The 26504-nt window shown below is 42.3% G+C and overlaps 1 protein-coding gene across 6 annotated transcripts in view; it reads left to right on the top strand.

Annotated features, from left to right (window-relative positions):
- The window catches only part of ADAMTS14 (ADAM metallopeptidase with thrombospondin type 1 motif 14), a 131334-nt gene that overhangs the window by 14050 nt on the left and 90780 nt on the right, over window positions 1–26504 (top strand). For 5 of the 6 annotated variants that reach the window (XM_053310922.1, XM_053310920.1, XM_053310919.1 and 2 more), the window contains exons 3-5: window positions 18706–18862; window positions 19289–19321; window positions 20051–20247. In XM_053310922.1, coding sequence (XP_053166897.1) covers window positions 18706–18862; window positions 19289–19321; window positions 20051–20247 — 387 coding nt within the window. The remainder of the gene's footprint in view (window positions 1–18705; window positions 18863–19288; window positions 19322–20050; window positions 20248–26504) is intronic. The other variant, XM_053310921.1, reaches the window with a different exon arrangement.

Genomic DNA, 26504 nt, shown 5'->3' with positions numbered 1-26504 from the left:
GCCTTCTGGCTTGTCCTTGCATTGTTCTCCTTTTATAAAGGCCTGTAGTGGATTAAAGCCTTTGTCTCAGAGCAAGCTCACCTTAGGGGGGGAAATGCTGAATCATCCCTACTGAGCTGCCTAGCTAGGCTTATCCTAAAACTATTCTGTATTATTGGTAGGCAATAATACAGAATTATTATTATTATTATTACAGAATTATTAAGCTAAATATAATAAATATGTTTTTAAGAAACTACTAAAAACACATCTTTTTAAAGATGCTTTTAAATGTTTTACCTGTTGTGTATATCGGGTAGGTTATTTGGTTTTTAGTTTTTATAATTCTTAGCTTTTAGCTTTAAGATTTTAATTTGGGATTTTAAAAGCTAATTTTGATTGTGGTTTTAGTTTGGATTTTTAACTTGTTTAATTTGGTTAATTTTATTAGTCTGATTTTATATTGTAACTGTTTTATAAATGCTGTGAGCCTCTCCGAGAAGTCATGTACTGGAGGAGCGGGGTATAAATGTTTTAAATAAATAAATGCTGCCACCACCACTCCTCTTATCGACAGAGCTTGAACCTCCCTGGGCTTGGGGTGGAATCCCAGGGGGAAAACTCTTTATTTTGCTATTGGATAAGTACAAAAATCTTCCACCATGATTTTTTTTTTTTACCAAAAAAAATTCTCACCATGTGGTGAGAAAACTGATACTTTCTGACCATTTGAGGATGTGTTTGCACCAGAGGAATCCCCCTTTGTCCCCCTTTTCCTGAGTTAAAAACCAATTCAGAGAAGCTTATAAAAAGGAAAATAACAAAAAACAAACTCAGTTTTATTCAGTTACTACAGACTGCTTCCATCTCAGGTTTCTGGGATTTCTCAAAGGCATGTCGTGCACATGATGTGTGCACGTGCACCTGGAACTTCTGGCTGAGGATGGGGAAAGGGCGGAAGGGAGGTACGCTGCCGCCCCGAAGGTTTTTACCGGTAACCAGTGCTGGTGGGGGAAAAGCAGTGGGAGGGGAAAGTGTCCCCTCCCGCACCCTTAAAGCGGCACTGCTGCCGACATTGAACCGCCCAGCCGCTGTTCCATGCACATCCCTAGAAGCCATAAGCCCTGGCTCCTTGCCTTGAACTCACCAAACACCTGATGAGAATTCAAGCTTCCTGCCCTCTTGTCTTTCAAGGATCTCCTGCATCCCACCTCCGTGGCCACATATCCTTCTCAGCACCTCTAGCCTAGCTTCTTCTAACAAAGCTCCCTGGCAACAGCTCTCTAGGTCCCACCCACTTGGTGTGCTGATTGGCTGAACCTGGGAGTTCACTAGCCAGTCAGTCAAGATGGTTCACTTCCTGTTCACAAGGGGTGGGGAGGCTGGTCACTATAGGGCCAAAAATTGGAACAGATCCCACTGGGTGAGTCTCACTTACTGTATGAGGCAGAGGGTGCTTTTATGAGGTTTCCCTCTTATTTTAAGCACACTGCGAAGGCAATATAATACAAATTCAATGCATTTTGCTAAGTAGAATCTTCTGTAATGTAACTTGTATGTGCAGAAAATGCTGTATCCTATCCAAGCAACGACTCTAGGTATCTGGGTTGGGAAAGCAGTGAACTAGTCCAGTCCAGTGTGACAGCTTCAGGGGGTTTCACAGTCACCTGATTCCTCCTCCTCTTCCTCCCATGATCACACTTCTATAGTAAGGAGACTTCAAAGATTCCTCCTTGACTTGGCTCCTGCTGGCATTTTATTCAGAACAGTGCTGGTTGCTCATTCTCTCTTCCTTTGCCCTGGTGCCTTGTAAGATCTTTGGGCCTTGAAAAAGTATGCCCCCAGCCCTGTTGCTTGGAAATGTGACTGCCAGGTCTGAACAGTTCAATTTTGCCACATGATTGAAGTTTCCTGATTGTTTTATCTTGTGTTCAAATTGCTTTCCATAAATTGTCTGCAACTTTTATAAGATTGGTTGATATTTTTATCCCATATTTCAGATGGTAGCCTGAGGCAGAGAGGTGCAAAGTCCCACCCAGACTGAAATGGAACCCTCTCACCCCAGCTGAGACCCCTGGTCACAATGAAAGCCTGCTAGATCCCTCAGACACTGAGTAGCTACTGCTTCTCGCCTCTCTTTCAGTTGGCCCATTGGAGGAGCTCTGGGGAGACTGTGCCTCCCAGCAGGGCTCCTATCCTATCCCTAGAACCCCATCCATTACCCCAGGAGCAGAGGCTATGCCGTGTTAAGGCCAGGCTCCAACTCCAGAGGTAGAATGCTCACTCAGCCACTTGGGGTCTATCAGTGGGTTTACTTAGGAGAAAGGAGAGGTTGGCTTGGTTGCCTGCTTTGGACTGGGGCCAGCCTGAGATACAGGAATGGGTAGGACTCCTTTCTATAGTACAACTCCTCCATTAGAAGCAAGCCTTTGCTGAGTCAGCAGCTCCTTAATTGGACTGCCTGGATCCAGCAAGGCAACAAGACAAAATAGCTTCCTTAAGCCTATCTGCAGGTGATACTTCCTAGCACAGGTGAGACTCCCTTTGCTTTCTGGTTCATAGCTGGGGGCTTCCTAGTTCACAACTCAGACAGATTTCACACATCTTACTAATGTCATCTTGAGTTCCTCTCTTGCATCTGGTGTGCATGCGTGACTGACAGAAATGCAGTTTTAACGTTCACCAGAATCAGTTTTTAAAACTGGCCATGCAGGAAGTGGAGCTACAGTTGAAGGAAAGACAAAGCTGGTCTGCAGGACCTTGGAGAGCTGCATGGGAGCAAGTTGGTCCAGCAGACTCCCAGCTCCAAGTTTTATATCTCATTTTATATCTCTTGGCCCTGACTACCTCTCTCCAGCTCCCCCTTCTGTTGCAGAATGTGGATCCTTAAAGGGGCAGCCTCCTGGCCTGGAGCCAAGAACTCCTCCATCCGTCAAGCATTGCTCACCTGCTGTATTCTCTCCATTAGTGAGCAGGCACAGAAATGCAAAAGGTTCTTAATGCAACCAGATCTAATCCATCGGGTGAGTCTGGTTCATGGGGGACCATCTCTTGGGGTCTTGATTTGGATCCCTATGGCTCTTCATTGCTATGTTCATGCTTGCCACTTGGACCTGGGTCCTTTACCTCAGCAGTTGGTGTTGGTACTGGGGATTTGCCTGGCACTTCTTCCTTGGATCTGAGATCTGACTGTCATTTGTGGATAAGGCCATGGCAGGAGCATGTGTTTAGTCTTCTATGACCACTTTCCCCATAGACTTGCATGCATTTCCCCCCCTTCAGGTTTATTTCCTCCCTGTAGGGAAGTGTCTCCTTGGTTACTATTAACTCACTTGCCTGACTCCCTCTCCTTCCTTTTTATGAAGGTGAACATCTGTGGCACAATCATTTCCTGCACTATACTGTCCTTCCACTGCCTGATGCCCCTGGTCTCCACCGAAATTGACATGCTGATGAAAAAAAATTATCCTGTGTAGTTTCATTTTTCCTCATCAAAAGAGCATGTACGTATAGGCACCTATGTTGGTGCATGTAGTAATCCTTCTAGTTTTAAAGAAGGTGATAAGGCATAGATGTAATTGCCAAGACTTTTCTCAGTGGTTGAATGGGGGGGGGGGCTGTTAATGAAATTCAAAAGCCTCGCCTTCCAGTTCCACTCCCACATTGTAGCAAAATCATGCCTGTCGTCTTCTCCAAACAGTAGCTAAGAAGGCTCTCACAGAGGGGCAGTTTTTCTTCAAATCTTTCTTCAGAATTCTTCAAATTTTCTTCACTGGCTTTTCTTCAAATGTGGAAGAAGATGGTAAAGGTGGATGGTGGAAGAAGATGGTAAAGAAAATGGTGGTGGGGTAGCGATGGGGAGGTAACAAAGAAAAAAATAGTTACACACTGTTATATTGTCATAAACCATATCATAATGTGATTGTCTCTTCAGCAGAACAGTGTTGGCCAGCATCTAGGGTGGATGTGTATAGAGAGTGTCTTTTCCCACACTAGCAGAAAGGATCATGGTGTCATTTAAAACAAAAAGCGGGAGAACTCTGATTGCTTGGTGCAACTATACTGCTTGGTGCAACAATAAAACAAAACAGTATAAAATAAATAAAACACATTTAAAACTAGACCCAATTAAAACCAGATTTACAAATTAAAAACTCACTAGAACAAACAAGAATGCAAAATTTGAAAGCTTCTCTCAAAGGATTTGTCTTTAAGTGTTTCTTAAAAGTGCTGAAGGAAGGAGAATTTGTTGGCATGGGACAGGCAGAGTCTTTCACTGACGAGCAGGAGCAGCAGTCTTCTCAGCGGTTTTCAGATGTCCCATAGTAAACAAACAACAAAACAGTCACTTACTGAACATGGCTACATCCAAATTGAACTGCTTTTCTGTTAAGTTTGAAAGTGCCTTTCTTCTTGGCTGGTATTGCTCCAGGTCCTTTTTTACTTTAGTGAAATATTTGTTACAGTGGACTGTTCTTTTGCAGTCAAGGTTGCGTGCCTTCTTGCCTTGCTGGCTGACAGTAGCAACTTTTATCAGTTATCTCATATTCCAACTTCGTTTAAATGTCAGCATTGCCTCACATATTGTAGAGGATCATCCTCTTTTCCTCCTCTCCTATCGATTTATTGAAGAGACGCTAGAGAGGACAGTAATTTTATCTGTGGCACAATGGGCAATGTCTGTGCCAAACTGTCTGACTTTCGTTAAAAGGCTGGCATATTTCCAGTTTGGTGGATTCCACTGCTGTGTATCAAAGTAGACCATCAGTGAAGGTTTCTTTTTCTTCTTCTTTTTAAAAACCTTTCTGTTCATCCCCTAATCTCATTCCAGAAAACCTTAAAAAAACAAACAAAAAACCAATTGGAGCTCTGTCTGAAATAAGTTTTAAATTTTCTAAATGAATTAGCAGAATGTACACTCGATTCCTGTGTAAGGACAGACTGATTCTAGCATTGCTTGTCTTGGTAATTATCTTGGATAGCTGCTTCAAATTACATAAAGTACAGAGTCCCCCCCTCCCCTCAAAGCATACTCTGTCACAGCAACACCTCTTGTCACACATTGGCTTGGGAAATGGCATCTAAATGAGATGCCACTTGAGCAAGGTGCAAGGATGAAAAAACTGGATTCTTAAGTGATTTGATAATTATCTATAATATCCCAAATCTTGAGGGATTAATTTCTTATTCCATTGGCAAATGAACAAGAGAGATGTTGCTTAGTAAGCAAAAATGTAAGGGCTTTTGACCTTTATTGTGGATGTCACTGTTGGGCTTTGCTACAAAAAAGTTTTGGCAGCGCTTGGAGAAAAAGATGTTTTGATTTGTCAAAAACTCCACAGGGGTTTGTAGAATCTGGAATGGATTCTGCTGTCCACTCTGGATGCTGAAATGGCCTCCATATAAGCACAGGTGAAACTCGGAAAATTAGAATATCGTGCAAAAGTCCATTAATTTCAGTAATGCAAATTAAAAGGTGAAACTGATATATGAGACAGACGCATTACATGCAAAGCGAGATAAGTCAAGCCTTAATTTGTTATAATTGTGATGATCATGGCGTACAGCTCATGAAAACCCCAAATCCACAATCCCAGAAAATTAGAATATTACATGGAACCAAGAAGACAAGGATTGTAGAATGGAACAATATCGGACCTCTGAAAAGTATACAGTGTACTGTGCTTGATTGGCCAGCAAACTCGCCTGACCTGACCCCATAGAGAATCTATGGGGCATTGCTAAGAGAAGGATGAGAGACATGAGACCAAACAATGCAGAATTGCTGAAGGCTGCTAATGAAGCATCCTGGTCTTCCATAACACCTCATCAGTGCCACAGGCTGATAGCATCCATGCCACGCCGCATTGAGGCAGTAATTGCTGCAAAAGGGGCCCAAACCAAGTACTGAATACATATGCACACTTATACTTTTCAAAGGTCTGATATTGTTCTATTCTACAATCCTTGTCTTCTTGGTTCCATGTAATATTCAAATTTTCTGGGATTGTGGATTTGGGGTTTTCATGAGCTGTACGCCATGATCATCACGATTATAACAAATTAAGGCTTGACTTATCTCGCTTTGCATGTAATGCGTCTGTCACATATATCAGTTTCACCTTTTAATTTGCATTACTGAAATTAATGGACTTTTGCACGATATTCTAATTTTCCGAGTTTCACCTGTACTTTGATGAGGAAATGTGGCCTGGGGATCTCCACAGACTGTGACTGTTGTCTCACATTCTATTTTTGGACCACATCCAGAACCCACTGAAAATTGGTGGATCAGACAGACCCATTTTGCCAGAAGCAGACACAATCATTAAATGGTATAATTACTGGCTATTAGAACTTCTGTACAGTTCAGAATCAATGATTTGTGTAACTTTTTGTCTTTGCATTCCTCTTCAAGGGGAATTGTTATCATTACAATGTTCTGGGGTTGTGGAAGTATTGAATTACACACACAAGAGAGAAAGAAGTCCATATGGGAATATGTGCAACTAAGTAGGTCCTTTAAATAAAAAAATCTATCTCATTCAGGTAGCTTGTACCTAGCAAGAGCTATTGAGTAAGATCTTTTGCATTGGTCTAGTTTATTGACCTTTATTTGGCTTTATTGCATGTGGCCATTTTTGAACAATTGGAGTGCTTAGATTGATGTACCAAAGAGACTTTATGGGTGATATTGGAAACAGGAGTGTAGTGGGGTAGGCAGGTGAGCAACGTTGACCAGTTTACTTGCTATGAAGACAAGTGGTGAGATAGTATTGAGGCCAGACAAATATATTTTGATGCCAGAAGAGATTTCCATAGCCTAATAGTGCAATTCAAGATTTCTTAAAAGGATATTGGGCACAGTTTTTGAAGCATACGTGGTCATTTGCCTTTAATTGTAATATTTCAGGGGTTTGTGGGGTGCACTTCTCAAATCAGACATTGCTTTGTTGAGCCTGCAAAAACTGCTCACCCAAATGCATGACTGCTTGTGCTATTGTGCTTGCCTTGGGTGGTATTAGGGCACAAGGTAGGAATTTTGATTTTGGAATGATCACTAGAGGTGGGCAAGCTCCTCTTGGCTTAAACTAGAAGTGGGTTGGCAATTTTGAGCAGCACTGAAGAGCATTAAAAGAAATCTGGCTTTCCCTCCCTAGAATTCTAAGCTGACCTATAATTATTGTACATGTGCAACTCTTTTCCAGAATGCATGTGAATTATTTCAGTGGGAGTTCAAAGGTGGAAGAAAGCAGAATGCCATTGAGGCAAGGCTTATGATTGTTACATTTAGCAGGTTGCTACATCTACATTTTCTGCAATTCTTCCTGCATTCATGAGAGTTGTAGATCAACTAGAATGCCCTGGTGGGCAGGCCAAATATTAAAAATGATTTGTTTGATGATTGTTTACACTGGCTGGTTGGAGTGTTGTAGCCTCCAAAGTTGTCGTCTTTTTCAAATAGAGATTTTATTTTCCCAATAGCCAAACTCATGATTTACTTTTGTAAAGACATCATATTTTATGCAATGTATTCCCTGTTCTTGGGGTGCATATGAGTTTTTCTGACTTGGAAATTCATGGCTAGCTGATTGATTGAGCCAGGAGTCAGGACTAAAGGTATTATTTTGTAAAACAAATACCAATTTTAAAAAATCAATTTCAGAAATCAACAAACATGCTCAAGCACATGCTTTTCTGAGCACCCACCTAGTGAATGTAGGTGGCTCAGGCACAGAATCAGCACATCTGGTCCTAATTTAAAATTGAGAACATTATTGATTTAAAACCACTTTCAGTTGCAAAGGGACTTTTTCAAATCATTTGATGTGTTACAATCTGGGTAAATTCACATTCTGAGCTTCATATTTTCAGATGTTGTCAGTATCAGTGGACCAGTAGTACATAGCCCATTGTCTCTGTTGGTACCCACTTGTTGCCCACCAATGCCTTAGGAATCTGATCCCTGTTTCTTCTTAACATTCCTAACTGTTGACCAATGTTCCAGAAATTACCTTTCACCATTTGATCATCTCCTATAATGGCAGAATGGGGTGGTATAAGAGCTAACATTCCCAGCTCATTTCATTACTGATGTTGAGCCAAGTATGGGGAAGTGTTCTGAAGCAACACTGTTGTATTCCACAAGATCATTTCTTCTTGTTTTTGTTTGCATTATGGCAAAATGTGTAAATAAAGCCATCATTCTTTAAAATGGGCATGCTTACAACACGTTAAGTGCTCAGCTTCCCTGGCAGGAACTGAAGGGACTGATCTTGAAGTCTGCTTAGCTTTTTGCTTTTTTAGAATACTCTCGTTGTATGTGGAAAAAAATGTACACTGGTCATTATTCCATTTACAGTGTAATGGGAACTTGTTGGACTTTGATTAATAGATAGGGATGGGAAGTTGCAGTTTACTTCTCCTTAGCCTTTACAAACACTGCTGTGTCCACAGCTGCTACAGATGTTATTTTAAAAGTGCCTTAAGCAATACTCAGTATGTTTGCTGTTTCTTCTGCAGCAACAGTATGAGCTGAGGTGGAGTGTCACTTTTCACAAACACTTTCAGCAGCATGAAAAAGACCTCTTTGTGGTGATTGGGGGGGGGCGCTAAATGGCAGTTTTACCACTGCGCCACTAGGGGCTCATAGGCTCATGATAGGCTGCTGCTTTGGTGCCAAACATTCAGCAAGCAAGGGACACATTCAGATGTAACGGATAACTGGAGTTAAACATGGCCGAGGTTGTAACTCCATCACGCCAAACACATGAAACTGTGGTTATGGGTCAAAAATGAATTCCAGTTTGCCTCACCAAACTCTAATTTGAATCTTCAGTTATCTCTAAGGTTCACCACCGAGATCTGAGGTTTTGCTGCCGAAATGTGAGGCCCGACTAGTGGCACAGCTAGAACTGTGGTTTTACATTGATTTTCAAACTGCAGTCATAGTGGCAGCGCAGACCTGCCTGAGGACATGGCTACTCTATGCTTTCAGCGCTTCTCGCTGGCAGCCTCTCAGAATACCAGCCCCGCCCCTCCTGTCAGTAATGGAGTTGCCAGGCCCACAGATCCCACACCCAAAGATCTGCATACGGCGTGATGATAGACTGGGACCCAGGATCATGACTGGGTTTAAAGGTCTGTACCAGTGTCTCCCCCTCCCCTCCCCTCCCTGTACATGTCCACACAGTGACACATGGGGTGTCTGGATGTCCTTTTGGTCTGTGAACATCTGCACAGGGGAGGGGTGGTTTATGGGGACCTGTTCTATCTTTTTACAAAGGAAGGGTGGGGAAGTGGGCCACAGCCTCTTGGGTTGGGGTGTTTACAACCCTGGCTTACTCATGGACAGGGCCATCAGGATCAATCCAGTTTTTGGAATGATGTTTCCTCTGCAATAATGGCGGGTACCAAAGCCCATGCGGAATGCACCTGCTCACAGAGTATCAGTCCATGGGTGCTCTAAGTAGAGCTGTGCTGTGTTGCTGTGTGTTGGGAAGCACTGGGCAGGTGTATCCTGGAGACTGCTTTCATGATACTGGGAACAGAGGCCAAGCTGCTGTGGAAACATACCCCCTGCCTGGCTGTCCAACCCTCACCCTTGCAGTCGGCCGCACTGCCCTGGGGTTGGGGGAGAAGAGGAAAGTGCCCTCTTTCTATGATTTCCCACACCCACTTATCTGCATATGGTGCAAAGATGGAGTGGACTCAGGATTTTTGAATTTGTGTAAATGTATGTCCCATTGGCACACTCCATGTCCACACAAGTGGCCAGGCTATGGCACATAGGGTGTCACAGGGACTAATCCTATTTTATTTTTGGCCATTCAAAAGAAGGTGAAGAGTGTCCTAAATCAAGGAGAAGACATTTTGTTCCATCTACCAGTCCTGCTGATCCTGGATATCTGGGAACAGGAATGGCTCCAGGAAATAAGAGATATGTTTTATTGTATGCTTGAGCATTAAGTTGTATAGGCAGATCTATATGTTAGGAAAAAGCATATGGTATCAAATTCCAGAGGGGTAGCTATGTTAATCTGTTGTAGCAAAAACAAAACAAAAAGTCTTCTGACACCTTAAAGACTGATTGAAATTATGCCTACTTCTAACATAGAAGACTCTGGGCCATATAAGTGTATGTGGGGTGTCATGAGATTATGTAGTACCAGAATTTATGGATTTGTACCACTTCAAAATTCAGGTGGTGTAATCTCATGATTGAATACTTGCCTACATCAAAAACCTCTTGCATTTAGAAAAATGGGTGAGGCTTGAACTGTTATAGGGGAAGGCTGTAGCTCAGTGGTAGAGCTACATAAATGCATAAAGTCTAGATTATGCCTTTGGCATCTCAATTTAACAGGATTTCAGGTAGCAGGTGCTGGGAAAATGCCTGACATCTTGGAGGGTTGCTTCCAGCCAGAGTAGATACTACTGGACTAGATAGGAGTGACTCTGTATAAGGTTCTCTTTGAGATGCTAGTTTTCCATAGGTAGGTTAAGAACATAAGAAAAGCCCTGCTGGATTAGGCCCAAGACCTGTCTAATCCAGCATCCTGTTTCCCACAGTGGCCCACCACTGTGGGAAGCCTCTGGGAAGCCCACAAGTAGGAGGCTGTTATATTTTTAAAACCCCTTTAGTTTAAGATGGGAGTTAAGGTGTTTATAATGTTCACACATGCTCTAAAAAGCATGAAAATGGCAAGTTAAGGTTGACACCTTAATCTCTTTGCCATGTAAGCAGTAAAGACTTTGTACTGTCTCTTATATTATGCTGGTTTTACAAATTAGGCTCCCATCACTCATACTCTTTCAGTTTCACTTTGAGCTGGAGAGGGTTTTGCCCAGGCAGAAATTCAACAGGTGCCACTTCCCCAGTCACTTGCTAGAGAGGCTCTCAATGGATTTCTGCCTGGTGTACTGTACTGTACTGTACTGGTGTGGATATAGAGAATATCCACAGCATCCCACAAGTGAGCTGCTAGAGAATATGCCAGCAATACCATTCAGTAGACCTACATTCTCACAGCATCCAGCTGCAGTTCTGAGATAACCTACACCAGAGGCACTTTCAGCCCTGGAAGGTTTTTTTAGGTTGACAGCCAAAAGTGATATTAGCAGCTGAAGGAATGACCAAAGAGCTTGATCAAACCTCCCAACCATTCAAGAGGAACTTTTTTTTAATATCTGAAAAGTCAACACCATGTCTGTAAACAGAAGAGATTCGATGGCCATTATTATTTACTTTGTAAATTGTTCTGTGGATCTCATTGACAGTGGATATAATAATGAGATATATTTTGATTGGACTCAAGAACAAATCAGAATGAAGTGGCATATGAAAGTTGGGTAGGGAGATGATAAAATGGAGCACTAAGCAACAGAAGAAGTAACAGACGGCTAGCTAAGTCAAATAAGGAGATGAAAATCATGGTTCACAAACATTTTCAAGTCCACCACAAAAAGTGCCCTGAATTTTTGCTAGTTTGGAGGAGAGAATGTGTCGGCATGTGCTGAGACAACCAGAGGACATTCCCCATCTTCTTGTTCTGCACTGGCAAGCAATGAAATAGAATTAAATGTAGGGCATGAAGCCAGGAAGAGCTGCAGTCTGGCAAACCTCTTCCATGCAGGCTGAGGACCAAGAAAGCCCTTTCATTGCCATCAGCCTGAATAGAGGGAGGGTGATGCTGTTGCACCTGTACAATTTCTGCCTGGATATTGTAAACCTCCCAGAAACATATGTTTTGGGTGGTATATAAGAAAGTTAAATAAATAAAATAAAATAATATTTACTGTAGTAGGTTTCATTTTGAGAAAGCACTACACATTTGCACAGATTTATACTTCTAACTTTCACCTTAAAAACAAGGAGTAATAGTTCTAATTTCCTTTTTTTCTTTAAAAGAAAAATCACTGATTTGCATGTACACACTATCTGGAGTTGTGGAGAAGGTTTTATATTTTTATCTCTGTAATACTTACAATTTACTCAGCATTATAGGATATTCAAACAACTTCACATGTTAAACATGTACAGAAGTGTGTCCTAATTTTTGCGAGATATCGTCAAAATGAAATAACTAAAGTGAGGTAGCTTCACTGATCCATTATAGAATGGACTAATTCTTTCCAAAAATTCATGGAACATAGGTCCTGAAACACATAGCTAACTATAACCTCTATGTTCAGAGATAGCATACATGTCAATACCAGATTCTGGGAATCAGTAATGCAGAAAATATTTCAGTGGCCCTGCAATGTACTCCATCTGTTATCACAAATTTACAACTAGGGTGTCAGATGAGAGAGAGAGAGAGAGAGAGAGAGAGAGAGAGAGAGAGAGAGAGAGAGAGAGAGAGAGAGAGAGAGATTGACTAGTGGAAACACTATCATTAACCTTATTATAGAAGTTAATACAACAGGCTTGCAGTGCTGTTCAGTCTTTTCAGTTTCTGACAAACAAAAATTTAATGGGCTTGCTTGTTAGAACTGTGCATCTCTAGATTCTTTTTCACCTTTTCCAGCTTCTTTGGGGGCAGTTCTTCATCTCCTGTATCCCTATTATTTCTGAACAGATTCGGATCAGATTTGTTCAGGTGGTGGTTACTTGTCGCCTAGTTACTGTGCTGAATGTTTAAAGACAGACAAAAAATGTGGATCTCATGACAATATTCAGAGTTTAGCATGACAGAACATTGTTTTTACTCCTCACCTTTAACTATACAGATGCTCCTGCACCCATATAACTATTCAAGTGCACAACTATTCAAGAGTACAACCCCCCCCCAACTATCTCTGCAGTGTTATGTTCTCTGGTCCACATGCTTTATGAACATGTAGATAGGTTTTGATCATGTTTATGTATGCAAGGTACTTCAGTGTTTCTTGTTTTAATACTCAGTACTGGCAAAATCTGTATCATCTGGGATGTTTGAAATCTAGTACATCTTCACAGCCACTATCACCACTTCAGCTAAAATGTTTCAGCCCAAGTTTTGCCAAACAGCTGGCAAGCAACTGCAAATGTTGGCAGTGACTGCTGAAGCTTTGCCTCCTGCCCTTCTGTACTGGGGACTGCCAGGAATTTCTGCCAAGCAAACCTCTCTTGGCTTGGATGTGGCTCCAAACTCTGGACCTGCTCAGCAGACAAGATTCTGGAGGAGAAATGCACTGGAGTGAAACGTCTGGTGCCAGCTCCATTGGGAGAAGTGAAGATAATGGGATTAGGCTCCTGTTTGGGTTCATTTTGGGATATTTTGCAAGCACGGTTACAGCTTTGCCCTGTTCAAAAAAAAAAAAAGGATAAATATATAAGACAATGGAATTGCTTGTATTTCTGAATGTGCTGCTGCTGCTTGTCTTCTGAAGAAGTTTCTGTTATTACGTGCTGTGCAGCTGACATGAAATAGGCCTGAAGATCTCTCAGGTATTCTGCCTCTTTTATTGGCTTGTGCTGTACGAAGTAGAATGAGTTTATTTTACTATTTATTTTTTACATTTCTATCCCACCATCCATCACTGAACTTCAAGCTGTGTACATGAGTTCCTAAACCCATCCAGACACTGAATAACCCTAGACCTGCTTAGCTTCAACTCAGTAGCTTCATCATATACCCTCAGAAAATGTCTTGGACCCAAGTTAAAGACCCTAAGTGCACTGTCCTGTTTGTTTTTTGTTTTTGTTTTTGGAAGGATGAATTGCTTTTCACTCAAATAAGGCATCCAAGGTGGCCAATAAAATAATACAAAACACAGTATCCTAATATTGCCACATAAATTTAAAAATGTCAGTGGGAACTATTTAAACTACTTTATCGCTTAAACATGTCTTTTGAGGGCCAAACCACCTGTGATACGGCAGATCCCAGATAGAATCCCCTGACTTAAAAACAAAACAAATCTGAAGCAGGTGCAAGCGTCTCTGAATTTGATTGATATATTTGCACAGGGGCCAGGGGTGTGTGTGTGTGTGTGTGTGTGTGTGTGTGTGTGTGTGTAAGCAATTTTAAATACGGCTTTTGAATTCTGCCCCAAACCCTAGAGGATCTGTTGATGTAGACCCTGAAGGGGCTGATAACATATCCTTAGAAATACTGCTCTGCATTCTTAGCAGAATGACTATAGAGTGGTGGGTTCATCTTCTTCAAGAAACTACATAGGATTAGAATTTCAAAGGAGGAGAGATAAGGAATAGATGTCCTAAGTAAGGAATTAATGTCCTAAGATGTCCTAAGTAACATAGGGATAATTAATGAAATATTGCAAAGGAGATGAACGATATATGTTCTTATAAAAGTACCGGGCAACAACCAGACTAAAAGGTCATGACTATCCCATTGAAATTAATGGGATTCAAGTTAGCCATGACTAGCTTGTCTCATTTATTTCAGAGGTGCTTCATCATAATTAACTAGTTGCCCATTGTGAAAAGAGGGAAGGAACCTTGAAGAAAAGCAATAAAGCAATCCCTGTGTAATAATACTTAGCTGTTTTATGCTAGCATAGCATTTGGTTACTATGAATTGTCTAATTGCTGCTGTGGTCCTGGTTTTATCTTGGAAAGCGATGTGTCTGTGTGTGAGAGAGCGGTGGGGGGAGAGAATATTGCGTTGTTTTTGTTTTTATTTGCAGCATATTAATCCCTAAATGTACAAGCAGGTAGCTTGTATTTTTTGCAGATGTTCTAGTGTATCATCCCTGCTACCTTGTCATGCCTTTGTTTGTAGTCAGTCTGTGCGATCTTTTTGCAACAGCTGATGAGGTGGTCCACTGTTTCATCTGCTTCTTTACAAAGGCGGCACTTGCTGTTTGTTGTGGATTTTTCAACTTTGGCTCTTATTGCATTTGTTCTTAGTGCCTGTTCTTGTGCAGCCAGTATTAAACCCTCTGTTTCTTTCTTCAAGTTGCCATTCTTAAGCCATTGCCAGGTCTTGGTGATGTTTGATTTTCCAGTTATATTGTGCAAATATTGACCATGCAGTGGCTTATTTTTCCATTTTTCGTCTTGGTTCTTGACTTGTTTTTTCTTGCAGAAAAGACATTTTCTGCAAAATTATATAATAATAATAATAATAATAATAATAAAATAGATTTTGGACACTAGCAAATCAGCAGCACAGAGCAGCCTCTTCAGCTGTAGTGTAATATAACAGAATGCAGAGCAGTTGTTTATCATGCAGAGCAGGAGTGCAGATGAGGTGTGGAAGGAATAGGACTAAAGCCTCTTTGGCCACCGTGACTGGTCAGCAGAACTCTATGTGCCTTGTGTAGTTAAAATGGGGTTGCAGCTTAGTGGTGGTGGTATAAGACAAATGGCCTGTTTGCTTCACATGGAATATTGTAGATTTGTGATGTAGCAGACTTATTATAAAGCCATGGTCTGTGGTAACTGTAGTTTATCTGTACCATGGTTGAGTTTCCAGGTGTACAACAGGCAAACCATGGTTTCGTGCTGTTTGCTTTTTTCACCTATCTACTCAGGACTTTTGTAACCTCTCACCTGTCTCCAGAGTGAAGCAGCCTCTTGAGGCAGATCAATAGCCTGAACTTTGACTTGTCGCTGGTCTTAGAATTTAGATATAATGACAAACCACAGTAAACACAAACCATGGTTTTACTGCAACTGGTGAAAAATCTGGCAGCCAGATTGGTCTCTGGGTCATCTTGAAGAGACTACATTACATCTATACTAAAAGAATGAGCACTGGCTACAAATATATTTCCAGACAAAATACAAAGGGCTGGTTATAACCCCTCTAAAGCCCTAAACAGCTTAGTAGGGGTGTGTCCGAACCGGTCTGGAGGCCATTCGAAAGGCCTCCGAACTGTCCAGACCGGTTTGGACCTGACCGGTCCAGGTCTGGGTGGGGGGTCTTCCTTTAAGGGCGGGAGGGCTTACTTACCCCTCCCGCCTCTTTGCCCCCTCCAGCGCCCTTATTTCACTGTGTAATTGGGGCGCTGGAAACCAGCCGCCCCGCCGCCCCCCCGCGAGCGGATTAGGGCCAAAAGTAAGCTACTGCCACCGTCTCCCTCCCTCCCTCCCTCCCTCCCAGCCGCCCGCCCAAGTCCTCACCGCATGGTGTTCCAAAAAAGAGAGGAGCTCACGAACAGAGCTCCTCTCTCGGCAAAGTCTCAGCCCCAACTGGGGCCTTGGGCGTGCGCACACCGCATAGGACACCTGGGAACTTCTGCCGGCGGCCCGGTCTACCCGCCAGCAGGGGACGAGGCCAGGTAGACCGGGCCTCTGGAGGCCCGGTCTACCTGGAGGGAGGGCGGGCGACGGTGGCAGTAGCTTACTTTTGGCCCTAATCCGCTCGCGGGGGGGCGGCGGGGGCGGCTGGTTTCCAGTGCCCCAATTACACAGTGAAATACAGGCGCTGGAGGGGGCAAAGAGGCGGGAGGGGTAAGTAAGTCCTCCCCGCCCTAAAAGAAAGGCCCTCCTTCGGTGCCGGTCCGGACTGCTCCGGACCAGGCACATCCCTACAGCTTAGGTCCAGGAAGTTTTCCATTGCTGTTTCTTAGCCCGCGTCTCCTCCGGAATGGAGTGGGCATGTTCACATATTGGGTAGATTTACCCCAAAGTCCCTGTGGGCTATCAGGAAGGACTTCACACACGATTTGGGTTTTTCACTGCTCGTTAGTGTGCAACCTGACTTATATCCGGGATTTAAAAAATCAACTTTTTTCATCGGGCTTTTTGGATAGCATTGAGTTTGCAGTAAAGCAGCACAGAAAACTCATGGTAAAGCCTGCTGTGTGGAGAATTTCCTGGGTATTTAAGAGAATGCTTTCTTTTTTATGAGCCCCCTGCCTATTGAGATCATCTGGGGAGCTCTGTCTGCAGCTGCTACCAGCTCATTTGGTGGCTACTTAGGGACAGGCCTTCTCCATTGCTGCCCCAAGGCTTTGGAATGTGCTGAGCTCCCTGTTGAAATAAGAGCCTCCCCATCTCTGATACCCAGAGGCGTATCTAGGAAAAATAGCTCCTAGGGCAAGCACCGAAATTGCGCCCCCTGTCCAAACATCTGACACCCATATTTCAGATAACTTTACCATTATATCAGCTGAAAAATACAAGTCTGAAGGTCACATACAAGTCACATATCTGAATATGTGTACAGTGACTTAGATTATATTACATTTTTTTTTAAAAAAAATTATCTGTAGTCCCTTCGGGCGGGGGCCTTCCTAAAGGCCGTTGGGCAGGGGGTCTGCAAAGGTTCCCCCTCCCCACACTGGCCTCTAGGGCCTCACACATGGACCATTTGAGCATGTGCGGTGGCCATTTTTAAAAATATTTTTAAAGCAAAATGGCAGCTGAAAACAAAATGGCCACCGCTCATGCTCAAATGGCCTCTGTGAGGCCTGGCATGGCTTAGAGCCTTACAGAGGCCACTTGAGCATATGTGGTGGCCATTTTGTTTTTGGCAGCCATTTTTTTATTTTTAAAAATGGCGCCCCCCTTCAAGTGACACCCGGGGCATGTGCCCTGCCTGCCCCACCCTAGATACGCCCCTGCTGATACCTTTTTAAAAGGTGGTTAAGACACACTTGTTCACCCAGGCTTTTAATTAGACTCATAGATTCTAACATTGTTTTAAATTTATAAATTGTTTTAATGTTTTATTTTTGTTTTAATTTGTGCTGTTTTACTATAAACTGCCCAGAGATGTGGGTTTGGGGCAGTATATAAATATGTTTAAATAAATAAAATAAAATTTTAGATCTTGGTTTGTTGGTTCCAAGTAAATCATGTTTTGTAGGAAGGCTTGGGTCAGACACAGTGCAAAACTTTAGTTAAACAAACCATGGTTTCATGTTATGTCCGAATCCATCCACTGTGTGAGTCATCACATTGTATTTTAATGATCATTGCTGTATTGCCTGCTTGTTACATAAAAAATTTATGTCAGTGGATTCAATACAAGAGCAATGTGATATCAGGGCAGCTCTTCAAACCTTTTGCTTGCGCAGTTACAGAAAACAGCCAGAACAGCTTTGTAGCCACATTCACTCAATACTGTTGGAAATCATACCATTTTTGACCGACTGCCATGTATGGGCAAGTCTATGATGCTATGAGCACACAAGTATGATAGACAATGGTCATCAAATATGGTAACGTGGCAGGTCTTAGTTTCAAATTCCCAAGAGTTTGTTGATTTAATAGGGACAAAAATATGTCTTAAAAAAATAGTCTGGATTGTTGCAGAGCTTCAAAGAATACCATTGACTTGTGTTACAAAGGAGCATTCTAGCTAACAGATGAAGTAAAAGTGAATGGTGAGCAGGCAGTGTTAGTGACTACCAGATCAATATTAGTGATACTAGATCAGGGACCCACACATTTAGGCTTAGTTCACTAGCCAGCCATTATTTGTGGTTGCCACCAATCCTCCCTCAGATCCTTTTCCTGCACACAGGCAGAGACCTTAGGAGAGAAAATGGGTCTTCTGTCATTTGCACTGGGAGATGGTGATTGTAAGAAACAGCAGCAGCCCTACTGCTCAGAAGAGATTCCTGCTGTGTCTTACCTTCTGAAAAAGGGAAGTGGAAATAAGACCTCTGGAGAAGAGATCTGTGTGGTGCTGGGTGTCTTGCTTGCCAGAAGGTTGGGAACACTCACCACTGGCCAACTGTCAAGTGCCTCTGTAGATGCCTGTACTAGATCAATATTACCATCCTTGCCCATGTTATCATTTTCTTCCGTGCTTTTTCCAGGCAGGTCTAATTCGAATAGATAGTGGTGAATTTTTTATTGAACCTCTGGAGCGAGGACAGTGGGAGAAGGAAAAGGATGGGAGAGCACATGTGGTCTACCGCAGGTCAGCTATCAAACAAGAGAGAATGAAAGCTTTTAAGGACCATCATAATGAAGGTAGGACTATGTCTACAAGTCTACATGTGATGACATGGTTTAGATTATTGCACACTCCATTCATTATCATTCTCTCCCACTTCTGCTTACGTAGGGGTTGTGAAAGAGCAGATGTGGGGAGAGAATGGCTGGCAGTGGCTGTTACATTAATGCCTCTGCTTGGATACACATTATGACAAAAAAGTGACTCCTGCCCAGGTGCTGCTGTGGTCTTTGAAGTATTGTCCATTTGTCTACCCTTCCTATCCACCTGCTGTGAAGCATAGTTGGAGTCCTACTTGCAAATAATGATCTATGCTCATTACACTGATTTTTCCCAATAAGGATAAAATTGAGTTAATGGGCATAGATAACTTTCCCCAATGAGTATGCATGTTTATTTCTTGAATTTTTTTAAAAAAATATATATTTTCTTAACTCTTCTAGAATCTTCAGGAGACCCAGGAATTCAAACATCAGGTGCGTTTACCTGTCATGAGACATGGACAGGCATGTCCTTAGTTTTTTGGACATGTATTTTGCAAAAGGCAGGGTTTCTGCCTGTATAAAAAAAACAAGAGTGGGATGAGATTCAGCAGGTGTAGTTTTCCACATCATAGCCTTCGGAGAAGTCTCTGTCTTCCATGGAGAAAAAAGGGGAAAAACTCTGTTCCTTCTGGCATATGTTCATTCTATTTATGGAGGTTGTCTCATTCTCTGCCAATCACCAAGGTCTGCATATACCAGGGATACAGAAATTTGTGCCAAACAATAATTATCCAGAATTCTACAACTATCAGACTTCAGAGTCAACAGCCAGTTGACTCTAAGGCCTTCCCTCGGAGACACAAATTCAGAGAATAGTAACACAAAATTTAGTTCCCTTTGGATGAGGAAGCAGTGGAGTGTGCAATGCCTAGTAATATTTTATTTAGTCACAAATATGCAAGCAGAGCATAGTAGAAACAAGTCCTTTAGCATATACGGACTACTTCAGTGAACAACACAACTGCTGTGATAAAAACTAATTCACAGTAATCATAATAATAATATAATGTATATACTGCAATTTGAAAATAAATTATATGTTTGGTTTGAGTTGTTTTTTCTGCAAAACAGTAAATTTTGAGAGAGAGACCAGGATAACTATTGAAAGTTCCTTGCTATACCTGTGATGATCCTTTCCTCCCATTTTTCTTACCTTTCTAGTTCCAGGTTTTAGCCCTGGCCACCTCCCAAACACTCTGGACTTGATTGAAGATAGACTTGGTGAAGCCGATCGAAAGAGGCGCCATGCCAAGAAAGATGACTACAACATAGAGGTTCTGCTGGCAGTGGATGACTCGGTTGTGCGGTTCCATGGGAAGGAGCATGTCCAGAATTATGTCCTCACCCTCATGAACATAGTGAGGATTTTTTTGTGGTGTATTTTAATTGATAGAGGTGGGAATAGAATAGGAAGGTAGTTGTGGGCATGTGTTACTATCCACTCATTGCAATGGCATAGGCTTCCTGTCACTGGTGTATGCTTTCACTTCTTTGGACTGTGTTCATGCCATTGTACACAATGTGGAATTTATATGTCTAGTGTGAAAATTTGACACTGCATTTAGAATTCAGTGTTTGTGAGGGGGGGACTGTTTGGTGAAGTATAGCTGGACAGGATGACAATATTATAGTAGAATTTCCAAGGTAACACAGTAGTTTGAAGCAGGAAGCTAAAGAATCATGAGTAAGCTCTGAATGAAAGCTAGTCAGTTGTTTGTCTGTGATCCAGAGCACCAGTTTGGTTGACTGAAATAATTCCTTATTCAACAGGAACTAGGTTCATGCAGAGATAATTTCTTTTGTGTTTTCTCTTCGTGGGAAAGCAAAACAGAGAAAATGCTACTTTTTTGGTTTTTTTCTTGAGCCAACCTTAAAGCTAAAATACTTGAAGGTTTTATTAAAGCTGATGTTTGGAACAACATATTGCAAACACGTGTGTGACAAAACTCAGATGGCTGTTTCTTGTAAGGAGATGTGTCAGAGTACACTTGGAACCCTGATAGGGAAAATGTAAGTTTTCAAAGGTAAATCTTGCCTCACAAACCTTTTAGAGTTCTTTGAGAGTGTCAACAAGTGTGTGATCCAGTTGACATAGTCTACCTGGACTTCCAAAAAGCTTTCGACAAAGTTCCTCATCAAAGACTCTTGCGGAAACTTAGCAGTCATGGGATAAGGGGACAAGTACATGTGTGGATTGAAGAACTGGTTGAAGAACAGGAAACAGAGGGTAAGTATAAACGGAGAGCTTTCACAATGGAGACAAGTAAGAAGTGGTGTCCTCCAGGGATCTGTACTGGGACCAGTGCTTTTTAATTTATTCATAAATGATCTAGAAGTTGGGGTAAGCAGTGAGGTGGCCAAATTTGCAGATGATACCAAACTCTTTAGGGTAGAGCCCAAAAGGATCTCTCCAAACTGGGTGAATGGGTGACAAAATGGCAAATGCACTTCAGTGTTGGCAAGTGTAAAGTGACGCACATTGGGAAGAAAACCCCCAACTTCAAGTATACGCTGATGGGATCTGAGCTGTTGGTGAGTGACCAGGAGAGGGATCTTGGGGTCGTAGTGGACAGCTTGTTGAAAGTGTTGACTCAATGTGTGGCAGCTGTGAAAAAGGCCAATTCCATGCTAGGGATCATTAGGAAGGGGATTGAAAATAAAACTGCTAATATTATACTGCCCTTATACAAACTATGGTGTGGCCACACTCGGAGTACTGCGTACAGTTCTGGTCACCACATCTAAAAAGGACATTGTATAACTGGAAAAGGTGCAGAAGGGGGCAACCAAGATGATCAGGGGCCTAGAGCACCTTCCTTATGAGGCAAGACTACAACACCTGGGGCTATTTAGTTTAGAAAAAAGATGACTCTGGGAAGTCATGATAGAGGCCTGTAAAATCATGCATGGTGTAGAGAAAGTGGATAGAGAGAAATTTTTCTCCCTCTCACAAAACACCAGAACCAGGGGTCACCCCATGAAATTGATTGCCAGGAAATTTAGGACTAACAAACAGAAGTACTTTTTCACACAACACATAATCAACTTGTGGAATTCTCTGCAACAATATGTGATGACAGCCAACAACCTGGATGGCTTTAAGAGGGGTTTGGATAACTTCATGGAGGAGAGGTCTATCAACGGCTACTAGTCGGAGGGCTATAGGCCACCTCCAGCCTTAAAGGCAGGATGTCTCTGAATACCAGTTGCAGGGGAATAACAGCAGGAGACAGGACATGCCCTCAACTCCTGCCTGTAGGTTTCCAGCAGCATCTGGTGGGCCACTGTGTGAAACAGGATGCTGGACTAGATGGGCCATGGGCCTGATCCAGCAGGGCTGTTCTTAGAGCACATGAGGATCACAAAGTGGTGACTTAATATTTCCTTAGATCACCATCCAAATTAGATAAGAACTGAACATAAGTTCTTATGTAAGTTGGATGGTGATCTGAGGAAATATTAAGCCACCCTTTTGTGTTCCTCATGTGCTCTTAAACCTGCTTTTCCCTAAAAGAGGCAACTGTCAGGGTTTTGTTACGCACATTAAAATAATTCACATTACCAAATTGGTAGGCTTGGGGGTAGGTGGGTGGGAGGCAGGCCCCTACCTACTCCTCCCAGATGACCAGCGGCTCTTCTTCACTCTGTCGATTGCTTGCCTGCATGAGTGGTGTGGTGGTGATTGGTGGGGCTGGGATCTGGAGGAGAAAGTCCCCCGGTGTCCCACAATGCACCTCATGAGGAGCGTAGTGCATTGGGGGATTTCCACTCTGTTGGGCACTCCTTCTGCCCAGCTCTGTGGAAGCTTGGGCTGCAGGCAGTCTGAACTTCGACATGAATGGAAAGTGAGGCATGTGTACCTCCCTCCCTCCCTTTTACCCAGATATAAAACCTGGATTACCTGGCTGAGGAGTGTCGGAATTGAGTCTGATCCTGGCAGTTCTCATGACCAGCTTTACCCAGGTAAGGCTGCGCTAACCCAGGTAGAGCTAGTCATGAAACATTGTCATTGTCATGTAGCCTATAGCTTTGTCTTGAGAGGTAGCCTGGTTTTACACACAAGGCTTGGTTCTGATTCAGATGTAATGTTCTCAGTCTTCAAAGCACGGTTTGGAGATGGGGAACATGCCATGGGCTCACACTCTCCTCCCCTCTCACTCATAAATACCCTTCTTCCTTTTTGGGCTAACTTTGTTTTTGAAAACCATTATTTAACTTATGTTTACACCAGGGATTAACTCTTGTTAGAGTTAACCAGGACATGAAACCATGGTTTGAACTTTGCAAGCCTTGGAGGCTGTTCTCACAAGTGAGCAGAACCGGGCTAAGGGAACCCCGCCTAGTTTTGCTCACTTGTGAGAACCAACGGTCTTGAGGATGAGCCCCGTGGCTCCACGGCGGCAAGCCCGCCTATTTAGCCACCCTGTTAAATGAGGTTAGTGGAGCGAGTGCTCCGTTAACCTTGTTTTTCTCATAGTGTGTCTGCCATGGCTGCTTGCCGCTGCTGCTTGTGGGGGGTGGGTGGTTGGGGGGAGGGAGAGGTGAATCTCAGAATCCTAGTAATGCACTTGCATGGTGCATTACTGGGACTAGGGGAGTGGGGCGGTAAGACATAAGTTTTGGGTGGTATTAAAATATGTTTAATAAATAAAATAAAATAAAATAAAATAAAATAAACTACGGGGCAAATCTCCCTACAACAGAAAAAACCAGCTACTTTCCAGCAACTCATTATAGGGCCATAATACATCAATAAAACAAGGAAAAACAATGAAACAAGGCTTTGGAAATATGGATGGCACCCTGGTGACAACGCAATCTTGAATTATAGTTAGTCATAATGGTAAATGGAGATTACAGCAAATCATGGAAATGAGGGAGGAATTTCCACACAAGAAGAGAGGTGTGAGGGGGAACTTGCCCTATGTTTCTGATCTCCAGACCATGGTTTGGAGTGTTGCATTCACACTGGACCTTGAAATTGCTTTTGTTTTGTAAATACGTATTTCCATTACACATGTCTCTTTCACCATTTCTTCTGCATTTCAGCAATTCAACAGTTTTTGATAGAAACTGAGGGTCAGTGATGTGTTTCCACTCTTGCAGAGCCCTTCTGGAGTATGGGGAGTGCGCCAGGTTCTTGGGGCTCTGATGCAACTGGGTGTGCGCAGGAGGAAATTGTGCAAGGCTCCCATCATGCTCCTGCTAATAGAAACCTCTTTTCCATCATTTATTAATTTAAAAAAGGAAAGACTAAGAAATATTCCCTTAGTACCAGAGAATGCAGAAGACCAATATTAATTTTACTTTTAATTTTGCAGAATATTTGCTTTGCCACACTTCTGGCATCTAGATATGTGCAGACACTTCCACAAAAATCTTTATCTCCTTTGCTCCTGATATCAGTTCTCTCATTCTTCCCCTTCCTGGCTGGATAGGATAACAGGAGACAGTAGAGAGAGGTTTACTGATGAATCCAGGCAGCAGCAGATAGATGAGCAGAAACACTGGAATGTCGTTGAGAATGCTAGTGAAGGTTGGTCAGCATCAGATCATATTTTCAGTTGCATATCCTTTTTTCTGCTCTGTTCATGACAAATGTTTGCAGAGATAGTGACTAGCATAAATGTGATAAATCAATGATGAATCCTTAGATGGAAGGGAATATCAAACTGGAATTTGATGATTTGAGGGAAAGAACATCTGGAGCACTGATAAAATGGGGCAATTGCAAGCTTTCCTGGATACAGCTCTGATCATAGCAAAATATTAGAGCTTGCTGATGAAAATTTGTGAAGCTGTCACAAGACCTATGTGTCTATAAAATCAGAGCACTGGTTACATTATCATTTTATTTACAATTTATTTTTCTTGTTTTTAAATATTTGGCTGGCAACATTGTGTTGATTATGGATGAAAGTTTCTTTGAAGGATGAAGGCATGAAAAGAAGCTGGTTGGTGCATGTGTTGCATGCTAGTGAAGGGGTGAGTGCCAATTCTGGAAGAAAAAGGCAAGGACTTGAGAATAAAATCAGGAAATCCATGGAGCAGGGGCAAAGAGTGGCAGAAAGCTGTTATCTTTATTCCCCACTCTTTCTGCCAGATACAAAAAGGAAGATGTCAATTATGAAGCAGGAGCTGCTCGTCAACAAAGGCAAATTTTGACTCGTGATCAAATTTGACTCATGATTGTTGAGAGTAATAATTGTTCAAATCTTTCTTTAAAGACTAGTTGCCATTTCACAGTCCTGCTACTAATTTAGAAATCTATGCTTTTTGTTTGTGTGCTCTTGGACATCTTATATTATAATCTAGCCCATGCAACTCTTTTTGAAATGCCCATAAACCTCATTTAAAATTCTGGATGCATAATAGTGGCCAGAAAAAAAGTGCAATTGTACTAAAAGCCAGGCAGATGGATAGTTGGCCAGGCTAGTAAATACTGGAGCACTTTTGGAGTGATGGCTAAGGAAAGGTTTTCCTTTTTAGAGTTTAAGTTCCTTCTACAACAGTTAAATATAACACATTGTGATTAAGTGTTGTTAAGTTGGTGTCGACTCCAGGATGATCTGTCTTCAACTTGGCCTTTAAGGTCTCTCAGTGGTGCATTTGTTGCTGTCGTAATCAAGTCCATCCACCTTGCTGCTGGTCGTCCTCTTCTTTTCTTCCCTTCAACTTTCCCCAGCATTATGGACTTCTCAAGGGAGCTAGATTTTCACATAATGTGTCCTAAACATGATAGTTTGAGCCTGGACATTTGTGCCTTGAGTGAAAAATCTGGATTGCTTTGTTCTGTGATCCATTTGTTTGTTTTCCTGGCTGTCCATGGTATCCTCAAAAGACTTCTCTAGCACCAAAGTTCAAAAACGTCAATACTCTTTCTTTCTTGCTTCTTCAAAGTCCAGCTTTCGCATCCATAGAGTGTCACAAGAAAAACCATTGTCTGAACGATTCTAATCTTTGTAGGTATAGATACATCACGTCATCTAAACATCCTTTCTTTCTGATATCCTGACTTTCATTACTAGAGCTTGCAGATCATCCGCATTCTCAACTATCAGAGGTGTGTCATCAGAGTGGCACAGGTTATTTATGTTTCTTCCTCCAGCTTTAAAACCACGTTCATCTTCTTCCAGTCCAGCTTCTCTCAGTTTATGCTCAGCATATAAGTTGAATAGCTACGGAGAAAGTATACAGGCTTGTCTTACTCCTTTGCTGATCTGGAACCAGTATGTTTCACCATGTTCTGTCTGGCTGTGGCTTCCTGTCCTGTGGTTTCTCATAAGAACAATGAGATGTTCTGGGACACCCATGTTCCTAAGGACATACCACAACCTGACATGGTTAACGCAATCGAAGGCTTTTCTGTAGTCAATTATGCACATATCGACATTTTGGTATTCTAAAATACTGTTAAGATTAACGTTTTAATTGACAATATGACAAATTGTCCATATACACAAGTTGTGCAGATATAAACTTGGCATTTGGGGTGATGCACCTGAACACTTTTCCATAACAGGCATTAATTTGCTTATTAAACTAGTCTGAATGGTGGAGCAGAGGATGGGTTTCTGCTTCCTGACACTGAGCTCTTTCTTGCCTGCTGCACTGC

This window comes from Hemicordylus capensis, chromosome 3 (assembly GCF_027244095.1).
Source record: "Hemicordylus capensis ecotype Gifberg chromosome 3, rHemCap1.1.pri, whole genome shotgun sequence".
Classification (NCBI taxonomy): Eukaryota; Metazoa; Chordata; class Lepidosauria; order Squamata; family Cordylidae; genus Hemicordylus; species Hemicordylus capensis.
Note: the sequence above shows the minus strand (reverse complement) of the source record. Positions and strands in the feature narration are given on the sequence as shown.